The sequence below is a fragment of the Mobula hypostoma genome, chromosome 30, assembly GCF_963921235.1.
Source record: "Mobula hypostoma chromosome 30, sMobHyp1.1, whole genome shotgun sequence".
Lineage (NCBI taxonomy): Eukaryota > Metazoa > Chordata > Chondrichthyes > Myliobatiformes > Myliobatidae > Mobula > Mobula hypostoma.
Window position 1 is genome coordinate 6834859 of NC_086126.1, and position 25376 is coordinate 6860234.

At 55.8% G+C, this 25376-nt stretch overlaps 1 protein-coding gene across 1 annotated transcript in view; it reads right to left on the bottom strand.

The window, feature by feature from the left end:
* Nucleotides 1-556: 556 nt before the first annotated feature.
* Nucleotides 557-25376, bottom strand: part of actn3a (actinin alpha 3a) — a 116304-nt gene continuing 91484 nt past the window's right edge. The window contains exons 15-21 of the mRNA XM_063036529.1: nucleotides 14405-14587; nucleotides 12499-12633; nucleotides 11213-11392; nucleotides 6384-6530; nucleotides 3933-3998; nucleotides 2352-2510; nucleotides 557-1436 (exon numbers count right to left, since the gene is read on the bottom strand). Coding sequence (XP_062892599.1) covers nucleotides 1278-1436; nucleotides 2352-2510; nucleotides 3933-3998; nucleotides 6384-6530; nucleotides 11213-11392; nucleotides 12499-12633; nucleotides 14405-14587 — 1029 coding nt within the window. The 3' untranslated portion in view covers nucleotides 557-1277. The remainder of the gene's footprint in view (nucleotides 1437-2351; nucleotides 2511-3932; nucleotides 3999-6383; nucleotides 6531-11212; nucleotides 11393-12498; nucleotides 12634-14404; nucleotides 14588-25376) is intronic.

The window sequence follows — 25376 nt, forward strand, 5'->3', positions numbered from 1 at the left end:
ACCATGCCAGTAACTTTCCTGTAATACTGTGGGCTCATAACTTGTTAAGCAGCCTCGTGTGTGCAAAACCCACGTTCACAACATCACCGATTCTCCTTTCTCTATCCTGCTTGATATTCCTTCAAAGAATTCCGACAGATTTGTCAGGCTTGATTTTCCCACGCTGACTGTTGCCTGTTTTATCCTGTGCCTCCAAGTACCGGGAGACCTCATCCTTAGTTATCACATCAGTGAAAAAAACTTGATTCTTATCTGTCTGGATGGCACACAAACAAGAGCTTCTCACAGCATCGCAGTGTAATAAATCAGTTGGCAGACATTGCACCTCTCCCGGAAGTCTCCCACAAAATGATGGTGCTACCTCCCTGAAATGAGTTTTTGCAGCGTGGGATGTCTGAGTTGGGAGGGCGTGCGGGGAGCTAGCTTCCAATCAGTTCTGAGGGTGGGATTACCCACCTAAGACAGCTCCAGGCTTCACTCAGGCCTAGTCCAACTAGGCCTCGTTGTGACTTGAGAAAGAGCCAAAAGCAATAAAGAGGCGTACAGGTTCTGGAGGTACCTCCAAGGAGTGTTTTTATTTTTGTCTCAGCTTACAATCTGTGGCTTAAAAGGACACTCCCCGCCCCGAAATGCAGCGAGCAACCCGCTCGCCGGCCTAGTGTTTCACATCGCCTGGAGCCTGACTCTGGAGAATAAATAAAACGTTGGCGGGGCTGGTTGGAAGAGGAGCAGCACGTAGAAGCGAGAGGAGAATGGAATGAGATGGGCGGGTTGTGGCTGGGGAAGGGGAGGGCAAAGGAGGAGTGTGGGGAGTGGGGAGGATCCCTGGGCAACCTGGTCATCACCTCAAGTTCTGGAGGTCGGAGGTCGGAGGGACAGGACCGAGGGGAAGCCTTTCCCCCCTCACCCGCCATTCCTCAGTAATTACTCTTGGCCACCAAGATGGCGGAGAGGGCGGACGCCACTATAGATGCCCCTTCCACCTCACCGGAGGGGAGGTCGGTGGAGGTGGGGCACCCATTACGTCCCCTCCCCTTCCCCAGGCCCGCTTCCCTCCCCGGTCCACAGTGCATGCAGTGAGTGAATCCAAACCTTTCCTTCTGAGCGGGCCCCTCCCTGGAGCGGACAGGGCGTCGGGCTGGTGGGGCGGGGAGGGGAGACGTTCTGAGGCGCGCAGCGGAGGGTGGTCCTCCTGGCCGGGTTGGCGCAAAGGAAGAGGGTGAAGCGGACGGACACGGCTGTGGGGGTGATGGAGGGAGGGAGGGAGGGAGGGAGGTTCACAGGTCGCTCTCCCCGTACAGCGCGCTGGAGAAGGAGATGTAGTCAAGTGCTCCGGGAATTCCGTCAGCTCCAGTGTAGGTGGTCATCCGGCTGATGCAGTATTCCGCCTGTTCCAGGGGCAGCTCCCGCCTCAGTTCCTCCACCGTGATGTAGTTCTGTGGGAACACAGCGAACCCTGTCAGGATCACCGCGGGGCTCGGGCTTGGGAATCAGTCCCTCCCGCACTGCCCCATCACGCAGAGTGAAGCTCCCTCCGCACCATCCCATCACACACTCCCGGGGTCGGACACAGAGTGAAGCTCCCTCCACACCGTCCCGTCACACACTCCCGGGGTCAGACACAGAGTGAAGCTCCCTCCACACCGTCCCATCACACACTCCCGGGGTCAGACACAGAGTGAAGCTCCCTATACACCGTCCCATCACACACTCCCGGGGTCAGACACAGAGTGAAGCTCCCTATACACCGTCCCATCACACACTCCCGGGGTCAGACACAGAAGGAATCTCCCTCCACACCGTCCCATCACACACTCCCGGGGTCAGACACAGAGTGAAACTCCCTTTACCCCTTACGTAATGTTTGGGTCAAATTTGACCCGTTTTGACATTTGACAGCAGTGGAAACACCCTAAATGTCATTTTCTTAAGCTGAAATTTGATGACTTTTCCTAAAGTGACCCCAAAAGCGCAAAAATGAAGAAGTTTCGGCATTTAGTGTGTTTTTACTGCTGCCAAAAGTCAAAACGGGTCAAATTTGACCCGAACAGTTTGTAAGTGTTACACCATCCCATCACAGTCCAGTCCCTTTTCTCGAGGAGCTTGATTGCCTGGACAACCGGACTCGAGAACAGCTTCTTCCGCACCGTTATCAGTCTGATGAATCTGGACGGGGCAATCCCACTGGGAACGGGGCCATTGTCATCAGGATGGGATTGTGCACGTGGGAGAGGGAGCCTGCCCACGGTCACCATCCCCCGTCGGGGGGGGGGTTAAACTTTGACCCTGAAGGGGGGCGGGGCATTGTCGGCGAGGCGGGTCAGAGGTCAGCCGGAGCGGCCACTTCGAACCTTGTCGGAGGCCAGGATCTTGAAGGAGGCCATGACTTGCTCGGCTGTGTCCGTCTCGGCCGTCTCGCGGGTCATGAAGTCGATGAAGGCCTGGAAGGTCACCACGCCGGTGTTGTTGGCGTCCACCAGGGTCATGATCCGTGCAAACTCCACCTCGCCCTGTTGGGGGGGAAGGGGAACAACAGGCAAAATTTAACACCAAACGGCACTCGCAGAATACCCAAACAAGATGACAAATCGCGCAAGGGATAAACAAGTGAACAAATGAATAATACTGACAACACGGGCTGTAGAGTCCTTCAAAGTGAGTCAGTTCAGAATTGAGGTGAGTGAAGTTATCCAGGCTGCTTCAGGAGCCTAATTCTGGAAGGTGTTGGAAACCACTTTTATTTTAAAAAAAATAATACTTTTTATGAGATTTGTACTTTTTAACAAGAAGTATGTTTCACACTTACGGCAGAAAGCGGTATAGCAGCTAAACTAACGGTTTATCACCTTCCTCATTTTTCATTGGCTAAGTATTAGCACATGACCCACATGATGTAATTATGTGCACCCATTAACTAGTTTACTTCTATCTAAGGAATTTTCCTTATCTTATCTATAAAAGCGATAGATTTTTCTTTAGTGCCATCTTTTGTTCCTTTAATTCAGTTCTATCTAAGGAATTTTCTTTATCTTATCTATAAAAGTGATAGATTTTTCTGAAGCACCGTCTTTTACCCCTTAGCGCGAATTCCCCTCTTAGCCTCGTTTCTCAGCTCCTTATTTAGCTCGGTTAGTACTTGTGTGTTTGTTGGCACTCTAAAACAAACTGAAATCTTGGGACGAAGGATGCTCGCCATTTTTGACTCCTGGAAGAACGCTCAAGAACAGAAATTAAACAGAGACCCGACAACGGGCAATAACTATTCCTGAACCTAATGCTGTGGGACCCAAGGCACCTGTACTCCTGCCCGATGGTACAAATCCATTCTATCTAGCTCATTCAGTACCTGGTAGATTTAAATCCTTATCCTTCTGAATTCCATCAAGTACAGTCCTGGTTTCTCTCCCACTTCAGCTGCTACTAAATATTTCCTGCACTTTCTGTTTTTTTCAATCTGTTCCGGAGTTCCGGTGTTTGCAGTCTTCTTTTCACTTCCCACCACACTCCTCCTTCGTTTACGGACCCCAGATCGGCGAACAGCCGTTTGGGGAAAAGGTCGGCGGACACTGCAGGCCTGAAGTAGAAGTTGGAGATGCTGGAAGCACTCAGCAAGCCAGGCAGCATCTACAGAGGGAGGACCGGGACCCGACACAGGAACTGGGTTAGTTTAGGGAGCCAGGGAAAGGGAGGGGCAACAGGAATTTAAAATCATAATGCAGAGAAGTTCTTTGGCCCAATATTGCTTTTATATTCTAGCCCTCTGGAAGTAATTGCTAATGTAGCACCTGCCATCTTTACTACTAGCTCACCTGGAGGAATTGAGTCTTCAGGCACCTCAGCTGCCACCCTAGGGTCCTTGCCAACCCCGTGAGACACCCCCCCCTCCCCATTCTGAATCACCCGGGACGACGGGCATCCCTCAGAGAACCTACCAGATCGTAGCCCATGGAGATGAGGCAGGCACGGAAGTCGTCGGGCTCCATCTTGCCATTCCTCTTCTACACCGCCCCGCCGGCGCACGGAGAGAGAGAAAGAGAGATTCCAGTTAGTGATTGCATTCGGCCACAGTGGATCCCCATGGATCGCCCCTGGTTTTCCTTCCCGGGACCGAGGCCGACCGAACGAGGAAGCAAGAGCTGACAAGTCTCGAAGACCCTGATATCCCTCGGACTGTGCCCAGTGTCTCTCCACTCTGCCAGGATTACCCTCTCCCTCCCTCATCCTCCCAATCATTTCCTCTCTCCCACTCCCTTGCTCCCTCACCCCCTTTAACAGCGGTCTCCCTCCACCTCTCCCCCTCTTGCCCTCCCATGCCCTATCACTCCCTGAGCCCCCTCCCCTTCTGCCCTTCTCATCACTCCCTCGCTCACCCCGCACTCTCCCTACTCGCCCATCACTCTTACGCTCCCTCACGTCCCTCTCATTCAACCTTGTCCTCTCCCCCCTTTCTCTCACCCACTCTCCCTCTACACCCTCTCTGTCTCCCCACTCCTCCTTCCCCACACTTCCCTTAATTCCCCTCTCATCCCTATCTCACTCTCCTCCACCCCCACTGACACACACCCTGCTCCACCTATCCCTAATGCCCCTCTGCCCCTCACCCTGTCTCATTCTCACACCCCGTGCCCACTCTGCTTCTGACTCTCGTCCCACTTCCGCACGGTCCCAACACACTCCCTTCTTCCCACCACCTCTTACCCCTCTGCCCCGACACAGTGTCCCTCACCCAACCCCTCCCTAGTCCAATATCCCCTCACCCAACCCTTTCCCTGATCCAATATCCCCTCACCCAAACCCTCCCCTGATCCAATATCCCCTCACCCAACCCCTCCCCTAATAAAATACCCCCTCACCCAACCCTTCCCCTGATGCAATTCCCCCCCAACCCTACCTCTCCCCTAATCCAATTCCCCCTCATCCAACCCCTCCCCAATCCAATTCCCCCTCACCCAACCCCTCCTCTAATCCAATATCCCCTCCCCTAATAAAATACCCCCTCACCCAACCTCTCCCCTAATCCAATGTCCCCTCCCCTAATAAAATACCCCCTCACCCAACCCCTCCCCAATCCAATTCCCCTCACCCAACCCCTCCCCTGATCCAACATCCCCTCATCCAACCCCTCCCTGGTCCAATTCCTGCTCACCCAACCCCTCCACTAATCCAACGCCTCCCTGGTCCAATTCCCCCCCAACCCGACCTCTCCTTGATCCAATACCCCCCCAACCCTACTTCTCCCCTAATCCAATATCCCCTCATCCAACATCTCCCTGGTCCAATTCCCCCCCAACCCGACCTCTCCTCGATCTAATTCCAACCCCAACCCTACCTCTCCCCTGATCCAATATCCCCTCACCCAACACCTCCCTGGTCCAATTCCCGCTCACCCAACCCCTCCACTAATCCAACTGCCCCTCACCCAACCCTTCCCTGGTCCAATTCCCCCCCAACCCGACCTCTCCTCGATCCAATTCCCCCCCCCAACCCTACCTCTCCCCTAATCCAATATCCCCTCACCCAACACCTCCCTGGTCCAATTCCCCCTCACCTAACCCCTCCCCTGATCCAATGTCCCCTCACCCAACTCCTCCCTTAATCTAATATCCCCTCACCCAACATCTCCCCAGTCCAATTCCCCCAAACCCAACCCCACCTCTTCCATAATCCAATTCCCCCTCACCCAACCTCTCTCCTGATCCAATTCCCCCTCACCCAACCTCTCATCTAACCCAAACCCTCCTCTGGTCCAATATCTCCTCACCCAAATCCTCATCAGATCCAATATCTCCTCACCCGACCCCCTCATCTAACCCAAACCCTCCCCAGTCCAGTATCTCTTCACCCAACCCCTCATCAGATCCAATATCTCCTCACCCGACCCCCTCATCTAACCCAAACCCTCCCCAGTCCAATATCTCTTCACCCAACCCCTCATCAGATCCAATATCTCCTCACCCAACCCCTCATCTAACCCAAACCCTCCCCTAGTCCAATATCTCCTCACCTAACCCCTCATCAGATCCAATATCTCCTCACCCAACCCCTCATCAGATCCAATATTTCCTCACCCAACCCCTCATCTAACCCAGCCCTTCCCCAGTCCAATATCTTCTCACCCAACCCCTCATCTAACCCAGCCCCTCTCCTAGTCCAATATCTCCTCACCCAACCCCTCATCAGATCCAATATCTCCTCACTCAACCCCTCATCAGATCCAATATCCCTCCCCTCACCCATTTTCCTCTTTCCCCTGCTACCACCATCTCAATTCCCCCCCATACCCCAATACCTTCCTCCACACTCTCCTCCTGCTCCTCCCCTCTCACCGAATTACCTCCCTCTCTCCTCTACCCGCCCCCACCGCCACGCCCTGCGGTACTGACCCTGTCGAAGTGGTTGAAGGAGGCGCGGAACTCGTTCAGCTGCTCCTGGCTGATGCCCTTGGCGTCCCGGGTCAGAATCTGGTTCTCCACCTCATTGATGGTCCTGGCGATGGTGGTGAGGAGCTGTTCCCAGCCCACACGGATGTGCTGCGGACAGCCGGGGGGGGGGGTGGGGGGCAGGGGAAGAGAACACGGTCACAGTCAGACACCACCCAGACGCAAGGAAACAGGAACACATCGTTCCTCCTGTACACACCGTCTACACCATCCCATCACACACTCCCGGGGTCAGACACAGAGTAAAGCTTCCTCTACACTGTTTCATCACACACATCAGTGGATGTGGAGAGGATATTTCCTATAGTGGGGGAATCTAGGACCAGAGGGCACAGATAGAGTGGATGAGGAGAGGATGTTTCCTATAGTGGGGGAGTCTAGGACCAGAGGACACAGATAGAGTGGATGTGGAGAGGATGTTTCCTATAGTGGGGGAGTCTAGGACCAGAGGACACAGATAGAGTGGATGTGGAGAGGATGTTTCCTGTAGTGGGGCAGTCTAGGACCAGAGGACACAGATAGAGTGGATGTGGAGAGGATGTTTCCTATAGTGGGGGAGTCTAGGACCAGAGGACACAGATAGAGTGGACGTGGAGAGGATGTTTCCTACAGCAGGGGAGTCTAGGACCAGAGGACACAGATAGAGTGGATGTGGAGAGGATGTTTCCTGTAGTGGGGCAGTCTAGGACCAGAGGACACAGATAGAGTGGATGTGGAGAGGATGTTTCCTATAGTGGGGGAGTCTAGGACCAGAGGACACAGATAGAGTGGACGTGGAGAGGATGTTTCCTACAGTGGGGGAGTCTAGGACCAGAGGACACAGATAGAGTGGACGTGGAGAGGATGTTTCCTACAGTGGGGGAGTCTAGGACCAGAGGACACAGATAGAGTGGATGTGGAGAGGATGTTTCCTATAGTGGGAGAGTTTAGGACCAGAGGACACAGATAGAGTGGATGTGGAGAGGATGTTTCCTGTAGTGGGGGAGTCTAGGACCAGAGGACACAGATAGACTGGATGTGGAGAGGATGTTTCCTATAGTGGGGGAGTCTAGGACCAGAGGGCACAGATAGAGTGGATGTGGAGAGGATGTTTCCTACAGTGGGGGAGTCTAGGACCAGAGGGCACAGATAGAGTGGATGTGGAGAGGATGTTTCCAATAGTCGGGGGAGTCTAGGACCAGAGGACACAGATAGAGTGGACGTGGAGAGGATGTTTCCTACAGTGGGGGAGTCTAGGACCAGAGGACACTGATAGAGTGGACGTGGAGAGGATGTTTCCTACAGTGGGGGAGTCTAGGACCAGAGGACACAGATAGAGTGGATGTGGAGAGGATGTTTCCTATAGTGGGGGAGTTTAGGACCAGAGGACACAGATAGAGTGGATGTGGAGAGGATGTTTCCTGTAGTGGGGGAGTCTAGGACCAGAGGACACAGATAGACTGGATGTGGAGAGGATGTTTCCTATAGTGGGGGAGTCTAGGACCAGAGGGCACAGATAGAGTGGATGTGGAGAGGATGTTTCCTATAGTGGGGGAGTCTAGGACCAGAGGGCACAGATAGAGTGGATGTGGAGAGGATGTTTCCTATAGTGGGGGAGTCTAGGACCAGAGGACACAGATAGAGTGGACGTGGAGAGGATGTTTCCTACAGCAGGGGAGTCTAGGACCAGAGGACACAGATAGAGTGGATGTGGAGAGGATGTTTCCTATAGTGGGGGAGTCTAGGACCAGAAGACACAGCTCAGAATAGAGAAATGCCTCTTTAGAATGGAGATGAGGATGAATTTCTATAGCCAGAGGGAGGTGAATCTGTGGAGGCCAAGTCATTGGGTTTATTTAAGGCAGAGGTTGATAGATTCTTGATTGGTCAGGGCATGAAGGGATATGGGGAGAAAGCAGGAGATCGGGGGCTGAGAGGGAAATGGATTAGCCACGATGAAATTGCAGACCAGACTCGATGGGCCAAATGGCCGAATCGTGCTCCCATGCCCTGTGGTCTTACGGTGACGCCATTACCGTGCCAGAGACCCAGGGTCAATTCCCGCCACCGCCTGTAAGTGCTCCCCGTGACGGCGAGTTTCCTCCGCGTGCACTGTAGCAGTTGGAAGGTTAATTTGTCACATGCGTGTGACTGGTCAGCGCAGGCCTGGTGGGTTGGAAGGGCCAGTGTCTAAACTTGCTTCTTGACCGAACTGGCACCACGCGAATCATTATACCAACAGCACGACCGCCTTGCGGTATCAAGGACGTGTTTCCTTCTGCTCTGCTGCATCCCTCCTTAAAGAAACTGCGCACAGTTTATGTCTAATTTGCACGTGAACGCTGCCCATCTGTGGCACTGCGCCAGTGATCCTGCTGCGGGTGAATTTTCTCGGTGCATTTGTTCGTACGTGGACGCGTGCCGGATTCACCATCAGATTTATTGGTGGCGTGTGCACCGGAATGCGCATCGGACAACCGTCGCGTGTGCTGGGCTCAGCCTGCGGGCGTTGCGTGTCCACAACAGGACATGGAACAGCTCGGGCGACAGTACAGGGTCCCCGGCCCACGATGTTGTCGTTGACGTCCCTCTCCGCGCCTCGTGGCGCGTCAGGCGGTAACCCTGCATTTCTCTGTGTTTGTTTTCCTCACGAGGCCGAGTTGCTAGCTCGGACGGAAAGCGTGCAGAGAGAGAGCCGGACTCGAACCCGGGACGGCTCGTCCCGAAGTCCGGTGCGAATGTCACAACACCGCCGGTCGACTTCCACGATTGGGTGCGGACCTTTTTAACTTACTCTAGAGAACACTCTAGCCCCTCCCTCCAGATTCTTTGCCTCACACTGTGGTGCCAAACTTTTAACCTAATCTAAGATCAATCCAGCCCTTCCCTCCCACAAAGCACTCCACGTTTCTATCATCTATATGCCGATCGAAGGGCACCTTAAATGTCCCTAATGTATCTACCACCACCCCTGACAGGGTGTTCTACACACCCACCAGTCTCTGTAAAAAACCCATCTCTGACGTCCCCCCCATACTTTCCTCCAATCACCTTAAAATTATGCCCCCCCCCGCTTCGTATTGGCCACTTCCACCCTGGGATAAAGTCTCCGGCCCTCCACTCGATCTCCGCCTCTTATCATCTTGCACACCTCTCTTCCTCCTTTGCCCCAAAGAGAAAAGCCCTCACTCGCTCAATCTTCCTAAGTTCGAAGTACAAAGTGCACCTACATCACCTGACACCAACCCTGAGATTCATTTTCTTGCGGGCATACTCTATCAATCCATGATAGAATAGTAACTATCAGAGAAGCAATTAAAGACCGCCCCGACCTAGGCCTTCAACCAGTGTGCAAAAGATAATAAATGTAGGAAGAAAGAAATAATATTAATAAATAAGTAAGCAATAAGTATCGAGAACGTGAGATGAAGGGTCCCAGAAAGTGAGTCCATAGGTTGTGGGGACAGTTCAGTGGTGGGGTGAGTGAAGTTATCCGCGTTGGTTGAAGAGTCTGGTGGTTGAGGGGTGATACCTCTTCCTGAACCTGAGGCTCCTAAGAGATGCTCTGCGTGTTCAGCAGGATAACATGAGGAGCAACAACAGAACGACAGCGAAACAGGACACACATACACACACACACACACACACACACACACACACACACACACACAACCCCAGGACAGGACACACCTCAGGGCCTCCAGTCCTTGTCCCCGGACTCACAGACATTGGCCCTTTGACCTCCGGCCTCTGACCTGAACTCAGACTTGCAGACTGTCACATGACGATAAACTTGACTTTGAATTTGAAGGGGTGTACAAGAAGATAAGAGGCATATATCGAGGGGACAGCCAGAGACTTTTGCTAGGATGGAAATCGCTAATATGGGGGGGAATAACATCGATCATTTTAAGGTGATTGGAGGAAAGTATTGGGGGGGGGGATGCAGGCGGAAGGTTTTTCACACAGAGAGTGGTGGGTGTGTGTGGAAAGTGCTGTCGGGGTGGTGGTCGAGGCAGATATATTAGGGACATTTGAGAGCCTCTTAGATAGGCAAAACAGAGGGCTCTGTGGGAAGGAAGAGTTAGATTGATCTTGGAGTAGGTTAAAATGTCAGCATAACTAGACGGGCCAAACGGCCTGTAATGCGCTCTACCGTTTTATGATCTATGTTCTAAAAAAGTAAAGGCATCCGTTAGTCTTGCGAGACCATGGGTCTGCGCCTGGAGTCTTCACTCCAGGGCGCAGGCCTGGGCAAGGTTGTATGGAAGACCGGCAGTTGCCCATGCTGCAAGTCTCCCCTCTCCACGACACCGATGTTGTCCAAGGGAAGGGCATTAGGAGCCATACAGCTTGGTACCAGTGTCGTCGCAGAGCAATGTGTGGTTAAGTGCCTTGCTCAAGGACACAACACGTTGCCTCGGCTGGGGCTCGAACTCACAACCTTCAGGTCGCTAGTCCAATGCCTTAACCACTTGGCCACGTGCCCACACTCTACGTTCTAAGACAAATGCTTTTCCCACCCTCCCACTCAGCCAGGATTCCACCCTCAGGATAGCTTGCCTTCAGGCCTCGTGTCCTTGACCCCGGACTCTTCAACTCACAGCCATCAGATATCCATAATCCAGTCCCAGGCCCGGAATGGCAGACGCACGTATGATATTAAATTTGACTTTACACTTGACAAACACAGGTACAGGTTGAGAGGTAAACGAAAAGGGGTCTGCGGGTTCAAATCCCCGTCCGGGAGGTCTGAACCCCGGAGGGCAGGGAGGTGATATTGGCCAACTTACCTCCATGGTGTAGCTGGTGTGTTTGTTGTCAAAGATGAGAGCTTCCTGGATGAGCTGGTGGTCTCCCTCCAGCTTATCGATGTTGGCCTTATAGTTGATGATGTTCTGTTCGTATTGCTTCAGGTGGTTCATCTGGTCCTCCAGGGAGCCTGTGATGTCGATGGAGATGTGGCCGATCTCCTGACGGGCGGGAAGAGCGAGACAGTCAGCCCTCGGAGAGCTCCCGCTACCCCGTCCCATCACACACTCCCCCGGTCAGACACAGAGTGAAGCTCCCTCCACACCGTCCCATCACACACTCCCGGGGTCAGACACAGACTGAAGCTCCCTCCACACCGTCCCATCACACTCCCGGGGTCAGACACTGAGTGAAGCTCCCTCCACACCGTCCCATCACACACTCCCGGGGTCAGACACAGAGTGAAGATCCCTGCACACCGTCCCACCACGAGCTGGACAAACTGAGGCTCCCTTGCAGGCCAGGACAAGCAGCTCCCTCCACACTGTCACTACAGGAGTTCCCCAAGACAGTGCCCTGGGGCTTTGCCCCCTTCGGCTGCTCCCTGAGTGACCAGTGCAGGGTCAGTGTTGGGGGGCGGGGAGGCTTACTGACCCTCGCACAGTGTCCCATCCCACTCGCATCCCCTCAGAGGATCACACAGTTTGTGCCTGTGTGCAGGGAGAATGGGACCCTGTCTAGACGGGGGCCAGACTGAGGCAAGTGACGTTGGCCCCACACAAGTGACCAGCCCCCAGTGATGGAGTCTAGTGACACCCCTATTGCTGGTACCCCATCATCACTGTCCTAGGGGGAGTGGGAGTGACCAGAAACCCAACTGGACCAGGCACACTGACCCTGTGACTACAAGGTCGGAGGGTGGGGATTCTTTGGGGAGTGACGTCCCACCGTCTTTCCCCCACCTACAGGACACAGCGTGAGTGGACACTCCCCACTCGCCCGGATGAAGATGGCTGCAACTCTCCGGGGGCGTGACAGCGTCTGGGACAGACCAGCCCGCTCGATCGGCTCCCCGCCCCCGCCCCCCGTGAGCATCCCCTCCTTCCACCGCTGGCGCAGAGCGGCCATGGCGTTCACCGCCTACGGAACGCAATGCGGTCACTCGCCCCAGCCACTCTGACTGCCCCTCCTCGAAGGGGCACCACCCCACAGGATCCCCCCCGCTGCCGTCCTGACCGGGGAATGTCTGCCGCCGTTCCTTCCCCGTCACCGAATTTTAACGCTTCCCGACCGCGGGGAAGGGGCCCAGGACGGGGACCCGCCTCACCTCCATCTTGGTCTGAATCCAGGGGCCGATGACGTTGGCTTGGGCGGCGAACTGCCGGCGAAGGCGTTCGTTGGACTGTTGGCGGGCGAGTTCCTCCTGCAGGGTTTGGTCTCTGTGGGGGACCAGCGTCTTCACCTGAGGGGTCACAGTGAAAGCTCGTCCGGTGTCAGTACCCAAGGTAATCCCACCACCCCAGTCTCTCAAAACAGAGCTACATCAGTCCCAAATCCCACCGTTCTGCTCTCTCCCCTCAGCCCGGTATCGGTCCAAAATCCCACTCTTCCTCGTTCTTCCCTCAGCCCTGTATCAGTCCCCAATGTAATCCCACCCCACTCTCTTCCCAGAGCCCTGTATCAGTCCCCAACGTAATCCCACCCCACTCTCTCCCCAGAGCCCTGTATCAGTCCCCAACGTAATCCCACCACCCCAGTCTCTCAAAACAACCGCATATCAGTCCAAAATCCCACTGTTCTGCTCTCTCCCCTCAGCCCTATCGGTCTCCAAGGTAATCCCACCCCAATCCCTCAAAACAGCCCTGTGTCAGTCCTCAAGGTAATCCCACTGCCCCACTCTCCCCCCACAGCCCTGTGTCAGTCCCCAAACTAATCCCACTGTCCCGCTCTCTCCCCACAGCCCTGTGTCAGTCTCCAAACTAATCCCACTGTCCCACTCTCCCCCCACAGTCCTGTGTCAGTCCCCACACTAATTCCACTGTCCCACACTCTCCCCACAGTCCTGTGTCAGTCCCCACACTAATTCCACTGTCCCACTCTCTCCCCACAGCCCTGTGTCAGTCCCCAAACTAATCCCACTGTCCCACTCTGTCCCCACAGCCGTGTCAGTCCCCACACTAATTCCACTGTCCCACTCTCTCCCCACAGCCCTGTGTCAGTCCCCACACTAATCCCACTGTCCCACTCTCTCCCCACAGCCCTGTGTCAGTCTCCAAACTAATCCGACTGCCCCACTCTCTCCCCACAGCCCTGTGTCAGTCCCCACACTAATTCCACTGTCCCACTCTGTCCCCACAGCCCTGTGTCAGTCCCCACACTAATTCCACTGTCCCACTCTGTCCCCACAGCCCTGTGTCAGTCCCCACACTAATCCCACAGTCCCACTCTCTCCCCACAGCCCTGTGTCAGTCCCCACACTAATTCCACTGTCCCACTCTCTCCCCACAGCCCTGTGTCAGTCCCCAAACTAATCCCACTGTCCCACTCTGTCCCCACAGCCCTGTGTCAGTCCCCACACTAATTCCACTGTCCCACTCTGTCCCCACAGCCCTGTGTCAGTCCCCACACTAATCCCACAGTCCCACTCTCTCCCCACAGCCCTGTGTCAGTCTCCAAACTAATCCGACTGTCCCACTCTCTCCCCACAGCCCTGTGTCAGTCCCCACACTAATTCCACTGTCCCACTCTGTCCCCACAGCCCTATGTCAGTCCCCACATTAATTCCACTGTCCCACTCTGTCCCCACAGCCCTGTGTCAGTCCCCACACTAATTCCACTGTCCCACTCTGTCCCCACAGCCCTGTGTCTGTCCCCACACTAATCCCACTGTCCCACTTTCTCCCCACAGCCCTGTGTCAGTCCCCAAACTAATCCCACTGTCCCACTCTGTCCCCACAGCCCTGTGTCAGTCCCCACACTAATCCCACTGTCCCACTCTCTCCCCACAGCCCTGTGTCAGTCCCCACACTAATCCCACTGTCCCACTCTCTCCCTACAGCCCTGTGTCAGTCCCCACACTAATTCCACTGTCCCACACTGTCCCCACAGCCCTGTGTCAGTCCCCACACTAATCCCACTGTCCCACCCACTCCTCACTGCCCCGCTCTCTACCCAGACGAGTGTCACTGCCCCGCTCTGTACGACCGTCACGGGATCTCTCTGTGAACCCTCACTTTGTCCCACTTGCCGGCCACATCCTGGGGGTTTATGTTGGTGTACGGGTTGATTCCGGACAGCTTGATTCCGTAGGTCTGGGCGATCTTGTTGATCTCATTCTGGATCCCCATGATGGCCATCCGCTCCTTGTCGGCTTCGGGCAGTGTGGCCTTGAACTGCTCGTGGGCCGTGATCAGACTCTGGGGAGGGAGAGGGCAGAGGCCGAGTCAGCGGGGAGGCCCTTCGGCCCATCGCGGCGCTGGCAGTGCGGTTCGGGTTACGCATAGACATACGGGGACTAGTATTGTCACAGTCCAGCTGTGAGCAACACAGTCACCCAGTGTCCAGCTGTGACGAACACAGTCACCCAGTGCCCAGCTGTGACCATCACAGTCACCTAGTGTCCAGCTGTGACCAACACAGTCACCCAGTGTCCAGCTGTGACGAACACAGTCACCCAGTGCCCAGCTGTGACCATCACAGTCACCTAGTGTCCAGCTGTGACCATCACAGTCACCTAGTGTCCAGCTGTGACCATCACAGTCACCTAGTGTCCAGCTGTGACCATCACAGTCACCTAGTGTCCAGCTGTGACCAACACAGTCACCCAGTGTCCAGCTGTGACCAACACAGTCACCCAGTGTCCAGCTGTGACCAAAACAGTCACCCAGTGTCCAGCTGTGACCAACACAGTCACCCAGTGTCCAGCTGTGAGCAACACAGTCACCCAGTGTCCAGCTGTGACCAACACAGTCACCCAGTGTCCAGCTGTGACCGAAACAGTCACCCAGTGTCCAGCTGTGAGCAACACAGTCACCCAGTGTCCAGCTGTGACCAACATAGTCACCCAGTGTCCAGCTGTGACCAACACAGTCACCCAGTGTCCAGCTGTGACCGAAACAGTCACCCAGTGTCCAGCTGTGAGCAACACAGTCACCCAGTGTCCAGCTGTGACCAACATAGTCACCCAGTGTCCAGCTGTGAGCAACACAGTCACCCAGTGTCCAGCTGTGAGCAACACAGTCACCCAGTGTCGGCTGTGACCGAAACAGTCACCCAGTGTCCAGCTGTGAGCAACACAGTCACCCAGTGTCCAGCTGTGACCGAAACAGTCACCCAGTGTCCAGCTGTGAGCAACACAGTCACCCAGTGTCGGCTGTGACCGAAACAGTCACCCAGTGTCCAGCTGTGACCGAAACAGTCACCCAGTGTCCAGCTGTGAGCAACACAGTCACCCAGTGTCGGCTGTGACCGAAACAGTCACCCAGTGTCCAGCTGTGACCATCACAGTCACCTAGTGTCCAGCTGTGAGCAACACAGTCACCCAGTGTCCAGCTGTGAGCAACACAGTCACCCAGTGTCGGCTGTGACCGAAACAGTCACCCAGTGTCCAGCTGTGACCGAAACAGTCAACAAGTGTCCGGCTGTGACCGAAACAGTCACCCAGTGTCCAGCTGTGACCATCACAGTCACCCAGTGTCCAGCTGTGACCATCACAGTCACCTAGTGTCCAGCTGTGAGCAACACAGTCACCCAGTGTCCAGCTGTGACCGAAACAGTCAACAAGTGTCCGGCTGTGACCGAAACAGTCACCCAGTGTCCAGCTGTGACCGAAACAGTCACCCAGTGTCCAGCTGTGACCGAAACAGTCACCCAGTGTCCAGCTGTGACCAACACAGTCACCCAGTGTCCAGCTGTGACGAACACAGTCACCCAGTGCCCAGCTGTGACCATCACAGTCACCTAGTGTCCAGCTGTGACCGAAACAGTCACCCAGTGTCCAGCTGTGACCGAAACAGTCACCCAGTGTCGGCTGTGACCGAAACAGTCACCCAGTGTCCAGCTGTGAGCAACACAGTCACCCAGTGTCCAGCTGTGACCGAAACAGTCACCCAGTGTCCAGCTGTGAGCAACACAGTCACCCAGTGTCCAGCTGTGACCGAAACAGTCACCCAGTGTCAGCTGTGACCGAAACAGTCACCCAGTGTCCAGCTGTGAGCAACACAGTCACCCAGTGTCCAGCTGTGAGCAACACAGTCACCCAGTGTCGGCTGTGACCGAAACAGTCACCCAGTGTCCAGCTGTGACCAACACAGTCACCCAGTGTCAGCTGTGACGAACACAGTCACCCAGTGCCCAGCTGTGACCATCACAGTCACCTAGTGTCCAGCTGTGACCGAAACAGTCACCCAGTGTCCAGCTGTGACCGAAACAGTCACCCAGTGTCGGCTGTGACCGAAACAGTCACCCAGTGTCCAGCTGTGAGCAACACAGTCACCCAGTGTCCAGCTGTGACCGAAACAGTCACCCAGTGTCCAGCTGTGAGCAACACAGTCACCCAGTGTCCAGCTGTGACCGAAACAGTCACCCAGTGTCAGCTGTGACCGAAACAGTCACCCAGTGTCCAGCTGTGAGCAACACAGTCACCCAGTGTCCAGCTGTGAGCAACACAGTCACCCAGTGTCGGCTGTGACCGAAACAGTCACCCAGTGTCCAGCTGTGACCAACACAGTCACCCAGTGTCAGCTGTGACCAACATAGTCACCCAGTGTCCAGCTGTGAGCAACACAGTCACCCAGTGTCCAGCTGTGAGCAACACAGTCACCCAGTGTCCAGCTGTGACCAACATAGTCACCCAGTGTCCAGCTGTGACCAACACAGTCACCCAGTGTCAGCTGTGACCAACATAGTCACCCAGTGTCCAGCTGTGAGCAACACAGTCACCCAGTGTCCAGCTGTGAGCAACACAGTCACCCAGTGTCGGCTGTGACCGAAACAGTCACCCAGTGTCCAGCTGTGAGCAACACAGTCACCCAGTGTCAGCTGTGACCGAAACAGTCACCCAGTGTCCAGCTGTGACCATCACAGTCACCCAGTGTCCAGCTGTGACCATCACAGTCACCCAGTGTCCAGCTGTGACCGAAAAAGTCACCCAGTGTCCAGCTGTGACCGAAACAGTCACCCAGTGTCCAGCTGTGAGCAACACAGTCACCCAGTGTCCAGCTGTGACCAACACAGTCAACCAGTGTCCAGCTGTGACGAACACAGTCACCCAGTGCCCAGCTGTGACCATCACAGTCACCTAGTGTCCAGCTGTGACCGAAACAGTCACCCAGTGTCGGCTGTGACCGAAACAGTCACCCAGTGTCCAGCTGTGACCGAAACAGTCACCTAGTGTCCAGCTGTGACCGAAACAGTCACCCAGTGTCGGCTGTGACCGAAACAGTCACCCAGTGTCCAGCTGTGACCGAAACAGTCACCCAGTGTCGGCTGTGACCGAAACAGTCACCCAGTGTCCAGCTGTGAGCAACACAGTCACCCAGTGTCCAGCTGTGACCGAAACAGTCACCCAGTGTCCAGCTGTGAGCAACACAGTCACCCAGTGTCCAGCTGTGACCGAAACAGTCACCCAGTGTCCAGCTGTGACCGAAACAGTCACCCAGTGTCCAGCTGTGAGCAACACAGTCACCCAGTGTCCAGCTGTGAGCAACACAGTCACCCAGTGTCGGCTGTGACCGAAACAGTCACCCAGTGTCCAGCTGTGACCAACACAGTCACCCAGTGTCAGCTGTGACCAACATAGTCACCCAGTGTCCAGCTGTGAGCAACACAGTCACCCAGTGTCCAGCTGTGAGCAACACAGTCACCCAGTGTCGGCTGTGACCGAAACAGTCACCCAGTGTCCAGCTGTGAGCAACACAGTCACCCAGTGTCCAGCTGTGACCGAAACAGTCACCCAGTGTCAGCTGTGACTGAAACAGTCACCCAGTGTCCAGCTGTGACCATCACAGTCACCCAGTGTCCAGCTGTGACCGAAAAAGTCACCCAGTGTCCAGCTGTGACCGAAACAGTCACCCAGTGTCCAGCTGTGAGCAACACAGTCACCCAGTGTCCAGCTGTGAGCAACACAGTCACCCAGTGTCCAGCTGTGACCAACATAGTCACCCAGTGTCCAGCTGTGACCGAAACAGTCACCCAGTGTCAGCTGTGACCGAAACAGTCACCCAGTGTCCAGCTGTGAGCAACACAGTCACCCAGTGTCCAGCTGTGAGCAACACAGTCACCCAGTGTCGGCTGTGACCGAAACAGTCACCCAGTGTCCAGCTGTGACCAACACAGTCACCCAGTGTCAGCTGTGACCAACATAGTCACCCAGTGTCCAGCTGTGAGCAACACAGTCACCCAGTGTCCAGCTGTGAGCAACACAGTCACCCAGTGTCCAGCTGTGACCAACATAGTCACCCAGTGTCCAGCTGTGACCAACACAGTCACCCAGTGTCAGCTGTGACCAACATAGTCACCCAGTGTCCAGCTGTGAGCAACACAGTCACCCAGTGTCCAGCTGTGAGCAACACAGTCACCCAGTGTCGGCTGTGACCGAAACAGTCACCCAGTGTCCAGCTGTGAGCAACACAGTCACCCAGTGTCAGCTGTGACCGAAACAGTCACCCAGTGTCCAGCTGTGACCATCACAGTCACCCAGTGTCCAGCTGTGACCATCACAGTCACCCAGTGTCCAGCTGTGACCGAAAAAGTCACCCAGTGTCCAGCTGTGACCGAAACAGTCACCCAGTGTCCAGCTGTGAGCAACACAGTCACCCAGTGTCCAGCTGTGACCAACACAGTCAACCAGTGTCCAGCTGTGACGAACACAGTCACCCAGTGCCCAGCTGTGACCATCACAGTCACCTAGTGTCCAGCTGTGACCGAAACAGTCACCCAGTGTCGGCTGTGACCGAAACAGTCACCCAGTGTCCAGCTGTGACCGAAACAGTCACCTAGTGTCCAGCTGTGACCGAAACAGTCACCCAGTGTCGGCTGTGACCGAAACAGTCACCCAGTGTCCAGCTGTGACCGAAACAGTCACCCAGTGTCGGCTGTGACCGAAACAGTCACCCAGTGTCCAGCTGTGAGCAACACAGTCACCCAGTGTCCAGCTGTGACCGAAACAGTCACCCAGTGTCCAGCTGTGAGCAACACAGTCACCCAGTGTCCAGCTGTGACCGAAACAGTCACCCAGTGTCAGCTGTGACCGAAACAGTCACCCAGTGTCCAGCTGTGAGCAACACAGTCACCCAGTGTCCAGCTGTGAGCAACACAGTCACCCAGTGTCGGCTGTGACCGAAACAGTCACCCAGTGTCCAGCTGTGACCAACACAGTCACCCAGTGTCAGCTGTGACCAACATAGTCACCCAGTGTCCAGCTGTGAGCAACACAGTCACCCAGTGTCCAGCTGTGAGCAACACAGTCACCCAGTGTCGGCTGTGACCGAAACAGTCACCCAGTGTCCAGCTGTGAGCAACACAGTCACCCAGTGTCCAGCTGTGACCGAAACAGTCACCCAGTGTCAGCTGTGACTGAAACAGTCACCCAGTGTCCAGCTGTGACCATCACAGTCACCCAGTGTCCAGCTGTGACCGAAAAAGTCACCCAGTGTCCAGCTGTGACCGAAACAGTCACCCAGTGTCCAGCTGTGAGCAACACAGTCACCCAGTGTCCAGCTGTGAGCAACACAGTCACCCAGTGTCCAGCTGTGACCAACATAGTCACCCAGTGTCCAGCTGTGACCGAAACAGTCACCCAGTGTCGGCTGTGACCGAAACAGTCACCCAGTGTCCAGCTGTGAGCAACACAGTCACCCAGTGTCCAGCTGTGACCGAAACAGTCACCCAGTGTCAGCTGTGACCGAAACAGTCACCCAGTGTCCAGCTGTGACCGAAACAGTCACCCAGTGTCCAGCTGTGACCATCACAGTCACCCAGTGTCCAGCTGTGACCGAAACAGTCAGAAAACTGCTGAGGTGTTTTCACCACAATCAGAAAGGTGTCCACATGCAGCCATAGTTTGAACCCACTACATGATCTATTTGCTACTGTCCAGATGTGGTTGCCAATTTCAAGGAAATGTCGATGAAAAATATCTGGCTGTGGTCATATCTGTGTGAGGATCACGTCCGGCTGTGTCACAGTGTGGGATCACGTCCGGCTGTGTCACAGTGTGGGATCACGTCCGGCTGTGTCACAGTGTGGGATCACGTCCGGCTGTGTCACAGTGTGGGGATCACGTCCGGCTGTGTATCACAGTGTGGGGATCACGTCCGGCTGTGTCACAGTGTGGGATCACGTCCGGCTGTGTCACAGTGTGGGATCACGTCCGGCTGTGTATCACAGTGTGGGATCACGTCCGGCTGTGTCACAGTGTGGGATCACGTCCGGCTGTGTATCACAGTGTGGGATCACGTCCGGCTGTGTGTCACAGTGTGGGATCACGTCCGGCTGTGTCACAGTGTGGGATCACGTCCGGCTGTGTCACAGTGTGGGATCACGTCCGGCTGTGTGTCACAGTGTGGGATCACGTCCAGCTGTGTCACAGTGTGGGATCACGTCCGGCTGTGTCACAGTGTGGGATCACGTCCGGCTGTGTCACAGTGTGGGATCACGTCCGGCTGTGTGTCACAGTGTGGGATCACGTCCGGCTGTGTCACAGTGTGGGATCACGTCCGGCTGTGTCACAGTGTGGGATCACGTCCGGCTGTGTCACAGTGTGGGATCACGTCCGGCTGTGTGTCACAGTGTGGGATCACGTCCGGCTGTGTGTCACAGTGTGGGATCACGTCCAGCTGTGTATCACAGTGTGGGATCACGTCCGGCTGTGTATCACAGTGTGGGATCACGTCCGGCTGTGTCACAGTGTGGGATCACGTCCGGCTGTGTGTCACAGTGTGGGATCACGTCCGGCTGTGTGTCACAGTGTGGGATCACGTCCGGCTGTGTCACAGTGTGGGATCACGTCCGGCTGTGTCACAGTGTGGGATCACGTCCGGCTGTGTGTCACAGTGTGGGATCACGTCCAGCTGTGTCACAGTGTGGGATCACGTCCGGCTGTGTATCACAGTGTGGGATCACGTCCGGCTGTGTGTCACAGTGTGGAATCACATTCAGCTGTGTGTCACAGTGTGGGATCACGTCCGGCTGTGTCACAGTGTGGGATCACGTCCGGCTGTGTCACAGTGTGGGATCACGTCCGGCTGTGTCACAGTGTGGGATCACGTCCTGCTGTGTGTCACAGTGTGGGATCACGTCCGGCTGTGTATCACAGTGTGGGATCACGTCCGGCTGTGTATCACAGTGTGGGATCACGTCCAGCTGTGTCACAGTGTGGGATCACGTCCGGCTGTGTATCACAGTGTGGGATCACGTCCGGCTGTGTATAACAGTGTGGGATCACGTCCGGCTGTGTCACAGTGTGGGATCACGTCCGGCTGTGTATCACAGTGTGGGATCACGTCCGGCTGTGTATCACAGTGTGGGATCACGTCCGGCTGTGTCACAGTGTGGGATCACGTCCAGCTGTGTCACAGTGTGGGATCACGTCCGGCTGTGTCACAGTGTGGGATCACGTCCTGCTGTGTGTCACAGTGTGTGCTGTGTCACAGTGTGGGATCACGTCCTGCTGTGTGTCACAGTGTGGGATCACGTCCTGCTGTGTCACTGTGTGGGATCACGTCCGGCTGTGTGTCACAGTGTGGGATCACGTCCTGCTGTGTGTCACAGTGTGGGATCACGTCCGGCTGTGTCACAGTGTGGGATCACGTCCGGCTGTGTATCACAGTGTGGGATCACGTCCGGCTGTGTCACAGTGTGGGATCACGTCCTGCTGTGTGTCACAGTGTGGGATCACGTCCGGCTGTGTATCACAGTGTGGGATCACGTCCGGCTGTGTATCACAGTGTGGGATCACGTCCTGCTGTGTGTCACAGTGTGGGATCACGTCCGGCTGTGTCACAGTGTGGGATCACGTCCGGCTGTGTCACAGTGTGGGATCACGTCCGGCTGTGTCACAGTGTGGGATCACGTCCGGCTGTGTGTCACAGTGTGGGATCACGTCCAGCTGTGTCACAGTGTGGGATCACGTCCGGCTGTGTGTCACAGTGTGGGATCACGTCCAGCTGTGTCACAGTGTGGGATCACGTCCGGCTGTGTCACAGTGTGGGATCACGTCCGGCTGTGTATCACAGTGTGGGATCACGTCCGGCTGTGTCACAGTGTGGGATCACGTCCGGCTGTGTCACAGTGTGGGATCACGTCCGGCTGTGTCACAGTGTGGGATCACGTCCGGCTGTGTGTCACAGTGTGGGATCACGTCCGGCTGTGTGTCACAGTGTGGGATCACGTCCAGCTGTGTATCACAGTGTGGGATCACGTCCGGCTGTGTATCACAGTGTGGGATCACGTCCGGCTGTGTCACAGTGTGGGATCACGTCCGGCTGTGTGTCACAGTGTGGGATCACGTCCGGCTGTGTGTCACAGTGTGGGATCACGTCCGGCTGTGTGTCACAGTGTGGGATCACGTCCGGCTGTGTCACAGTGTGGGATCACGTCCGGCTGTGTCACAGTGTGGGATCACGTCCGGCTGTGTCACAGTGTGGGATCACGTCCGGCTGTGTGTCACAGTGTGGGATCACGTCCGGCTGTGTCACAGTGTGGGATCACGTCCGGCTGTGTCACAGTGTGGGATCACGTCCGGCTGTGTCACAGTGTGGGATCACGTCCAGCTGTGTCACAGTGTGGGATCACGTCCGGCTGTGTCACAGTGTGGGATCACGTCCGGCTGTGTCACAGTGTGGGATCACGTCCGGCTGTGTCACAGTGTGGGATCACGTCCGGCTGTGTCACAGTGTGGGATCACGTCCGGCTGTGTCACAGTGTGGGATCACGTCCGGCTGTGTATCACAGTGTGGGATCACGTCCGGCTGTGTCACAGTGTGGGATCACGTCCAGCTGTGTCACAGTGTGGGATCACGTCCGGCTGTGTATCACAGTGTGGGATCACGTCCGGCTGTGTGTCACAGTGTGGAATCACATTCAGCTGTGTGTCACAGTGTGGGATCACGTCCGGCTGTGTCACAGTGTGGGATCACGTCCGGCTGTGTCACAGTGTGGGATCACGTCCGGCTGTGTCACAGTGTGGGATCACGTCCGGCTGTGTGTCACAGTGTGGGATCACGTCCGGCTGTGTATCACAGTGTGGGATCACGTCCGGCTGTGTATCACAGTGTGGGATCACGTCCAGCTGTGTCACAGTGTGGGATCACGTCCGGCTGTGTATCACAGTGTGGGATCACGTCCGGCTGTGTATAACAGTGTGGGATCACGTCCGGCTGTGTGTCACAGTGTGGGATCACGTCCGGCTGTGTATCACAGTGTGGGATCACGTCCGGCTGTGTATCACAGTGTGGGATCACGTCCGGCTGTGTCACAGTGTGGGATCACGTCCAGCTGTGTCACAGTGTGGGATCACGTCCGGCTGTGTCACAGTGTGGGATCACGTCCTGCTGTGTGTCACAGTGTGGGATCACGTCCTGCTGTGTCACTGTGTGGGATCACGTCCGGCTGTGTGTCACAGTGTGGGATCACGTCCGGCTGTGTCACAGTGTGGGATCACGTCCTGCTGTGTGTCACAGTGTGGGATCACGTCCGGCTGTGTCACAGTGTGGGATCACGTCCGGCTGTGTATCACAGTGTGGGATCACGTCCGGCTGTGTCACAGTGTGGGATCACGTCCTGCTGTGTGTCACAGTGTGGGATCACGTCCGGCTGTGTATCACAGTGTGGGATCACGTCCGGCTGTGTATCACAGTGTGGGATCACGTCCTGCTGTGTGTCACAGTGTGGGATCACGTCCGGCTGTGTCACAGTGTGGGATCACGTCCGGCTGTGTCACAGTGTGGGATCACGTCCGGCTGTGTCACAGTGTGGGATCACGTCCGGCTGTGTGTCACAGTGTGGGATCACGTCCGGCTGTGTCACAGTGTGGGATCACGTCCGGCTGTGTATCACAGTGTGGGATCACGTCCGGCTGTGTCACAGTGTGGGATCACGTCCTGCTGTGTGTCACAGTGTGGGATCACGTCCGGCTGTGTATCACAGTGTGGGATCACGTCCGGCTGTGTATCACCGTGTGGGATCACGTCCTGCTGTGTGTCACAGTGTGGGATCACGTCCGGCTGTGTATCACAGTGTGGGATCACGTCCGGCTGTGTCACAGTGTGGGATCACGTCCGGCTGTGTCACAGTGTGGGATCACGTCCGGCTGTGTGTCACAGTGTGGGATCACGTCCAGCTGTGTCACAGTGTGGGATCACGTCCGGCTGTGTATCACAGTGTGGGATCACGTCCAGCTGTGTCACAGTGTGGGATCACGTCCGGCTGTGTATCACAGTGTGGGATCACGTCCGGCTGTGTATCACAGTGTGGGATCACGTCCGGCTGTGTCACAGTGTGGGATCACGTCCGGCTGTGTGTCACAGTGTGGGATCACGTCCGGCTGTGTCACAGTGTGGGATCACGTCCGGCTGTGTCACAGTGTGGGATCACGTCCGGCTGTATCACAGTGTGGGATCACGTCCGGCTGTGTCACAGTGTGGGATCACGTCCGGCTGTGTCACAGTGTGGGATCACGTCCGGCTGTGTGTCACAGTGTGGGATCACGTCCGGCTGTGTGTCACAGTGTGGGATCACGTCCGGCTGTGTCACAGTGTGGGATCACGTCCAGCTGTGTCACAGTGTGGGATCACGTCCTGCTGTGTGTCACAGTGTGGGATCACGTCCGGCTGTGTATCACAGTGTGGGATCACGTCCGGCTGTGTATCACAGTGTGGGATCACGTCCGGCTGTGTATCACAGTGTGGGATCACGTCCGGCTGTGTGTCACAGTGTGGGATCACGTCCGGCTGTGTCACAGTGTGGGATCACGTCCGGCTGTGTCACAGTGTGGGATCACGTCCGGCTGTGTATCACAGTGTGGGATCACGTCCGGCTGTGTCACAGTGTGGGATCACGTCCTGCTGTGTGTCACAGTGTGGGATCATGTCCGGCTGTGTGTCACAGTGTGGGATCATGTCCGGCTGTGTGTCACAGTGTGGGATCACGTCCGGCTGTGTGTCACAGTGTGGGATCACGTCCGGCTGTGTCACAGTGTGGGATCAC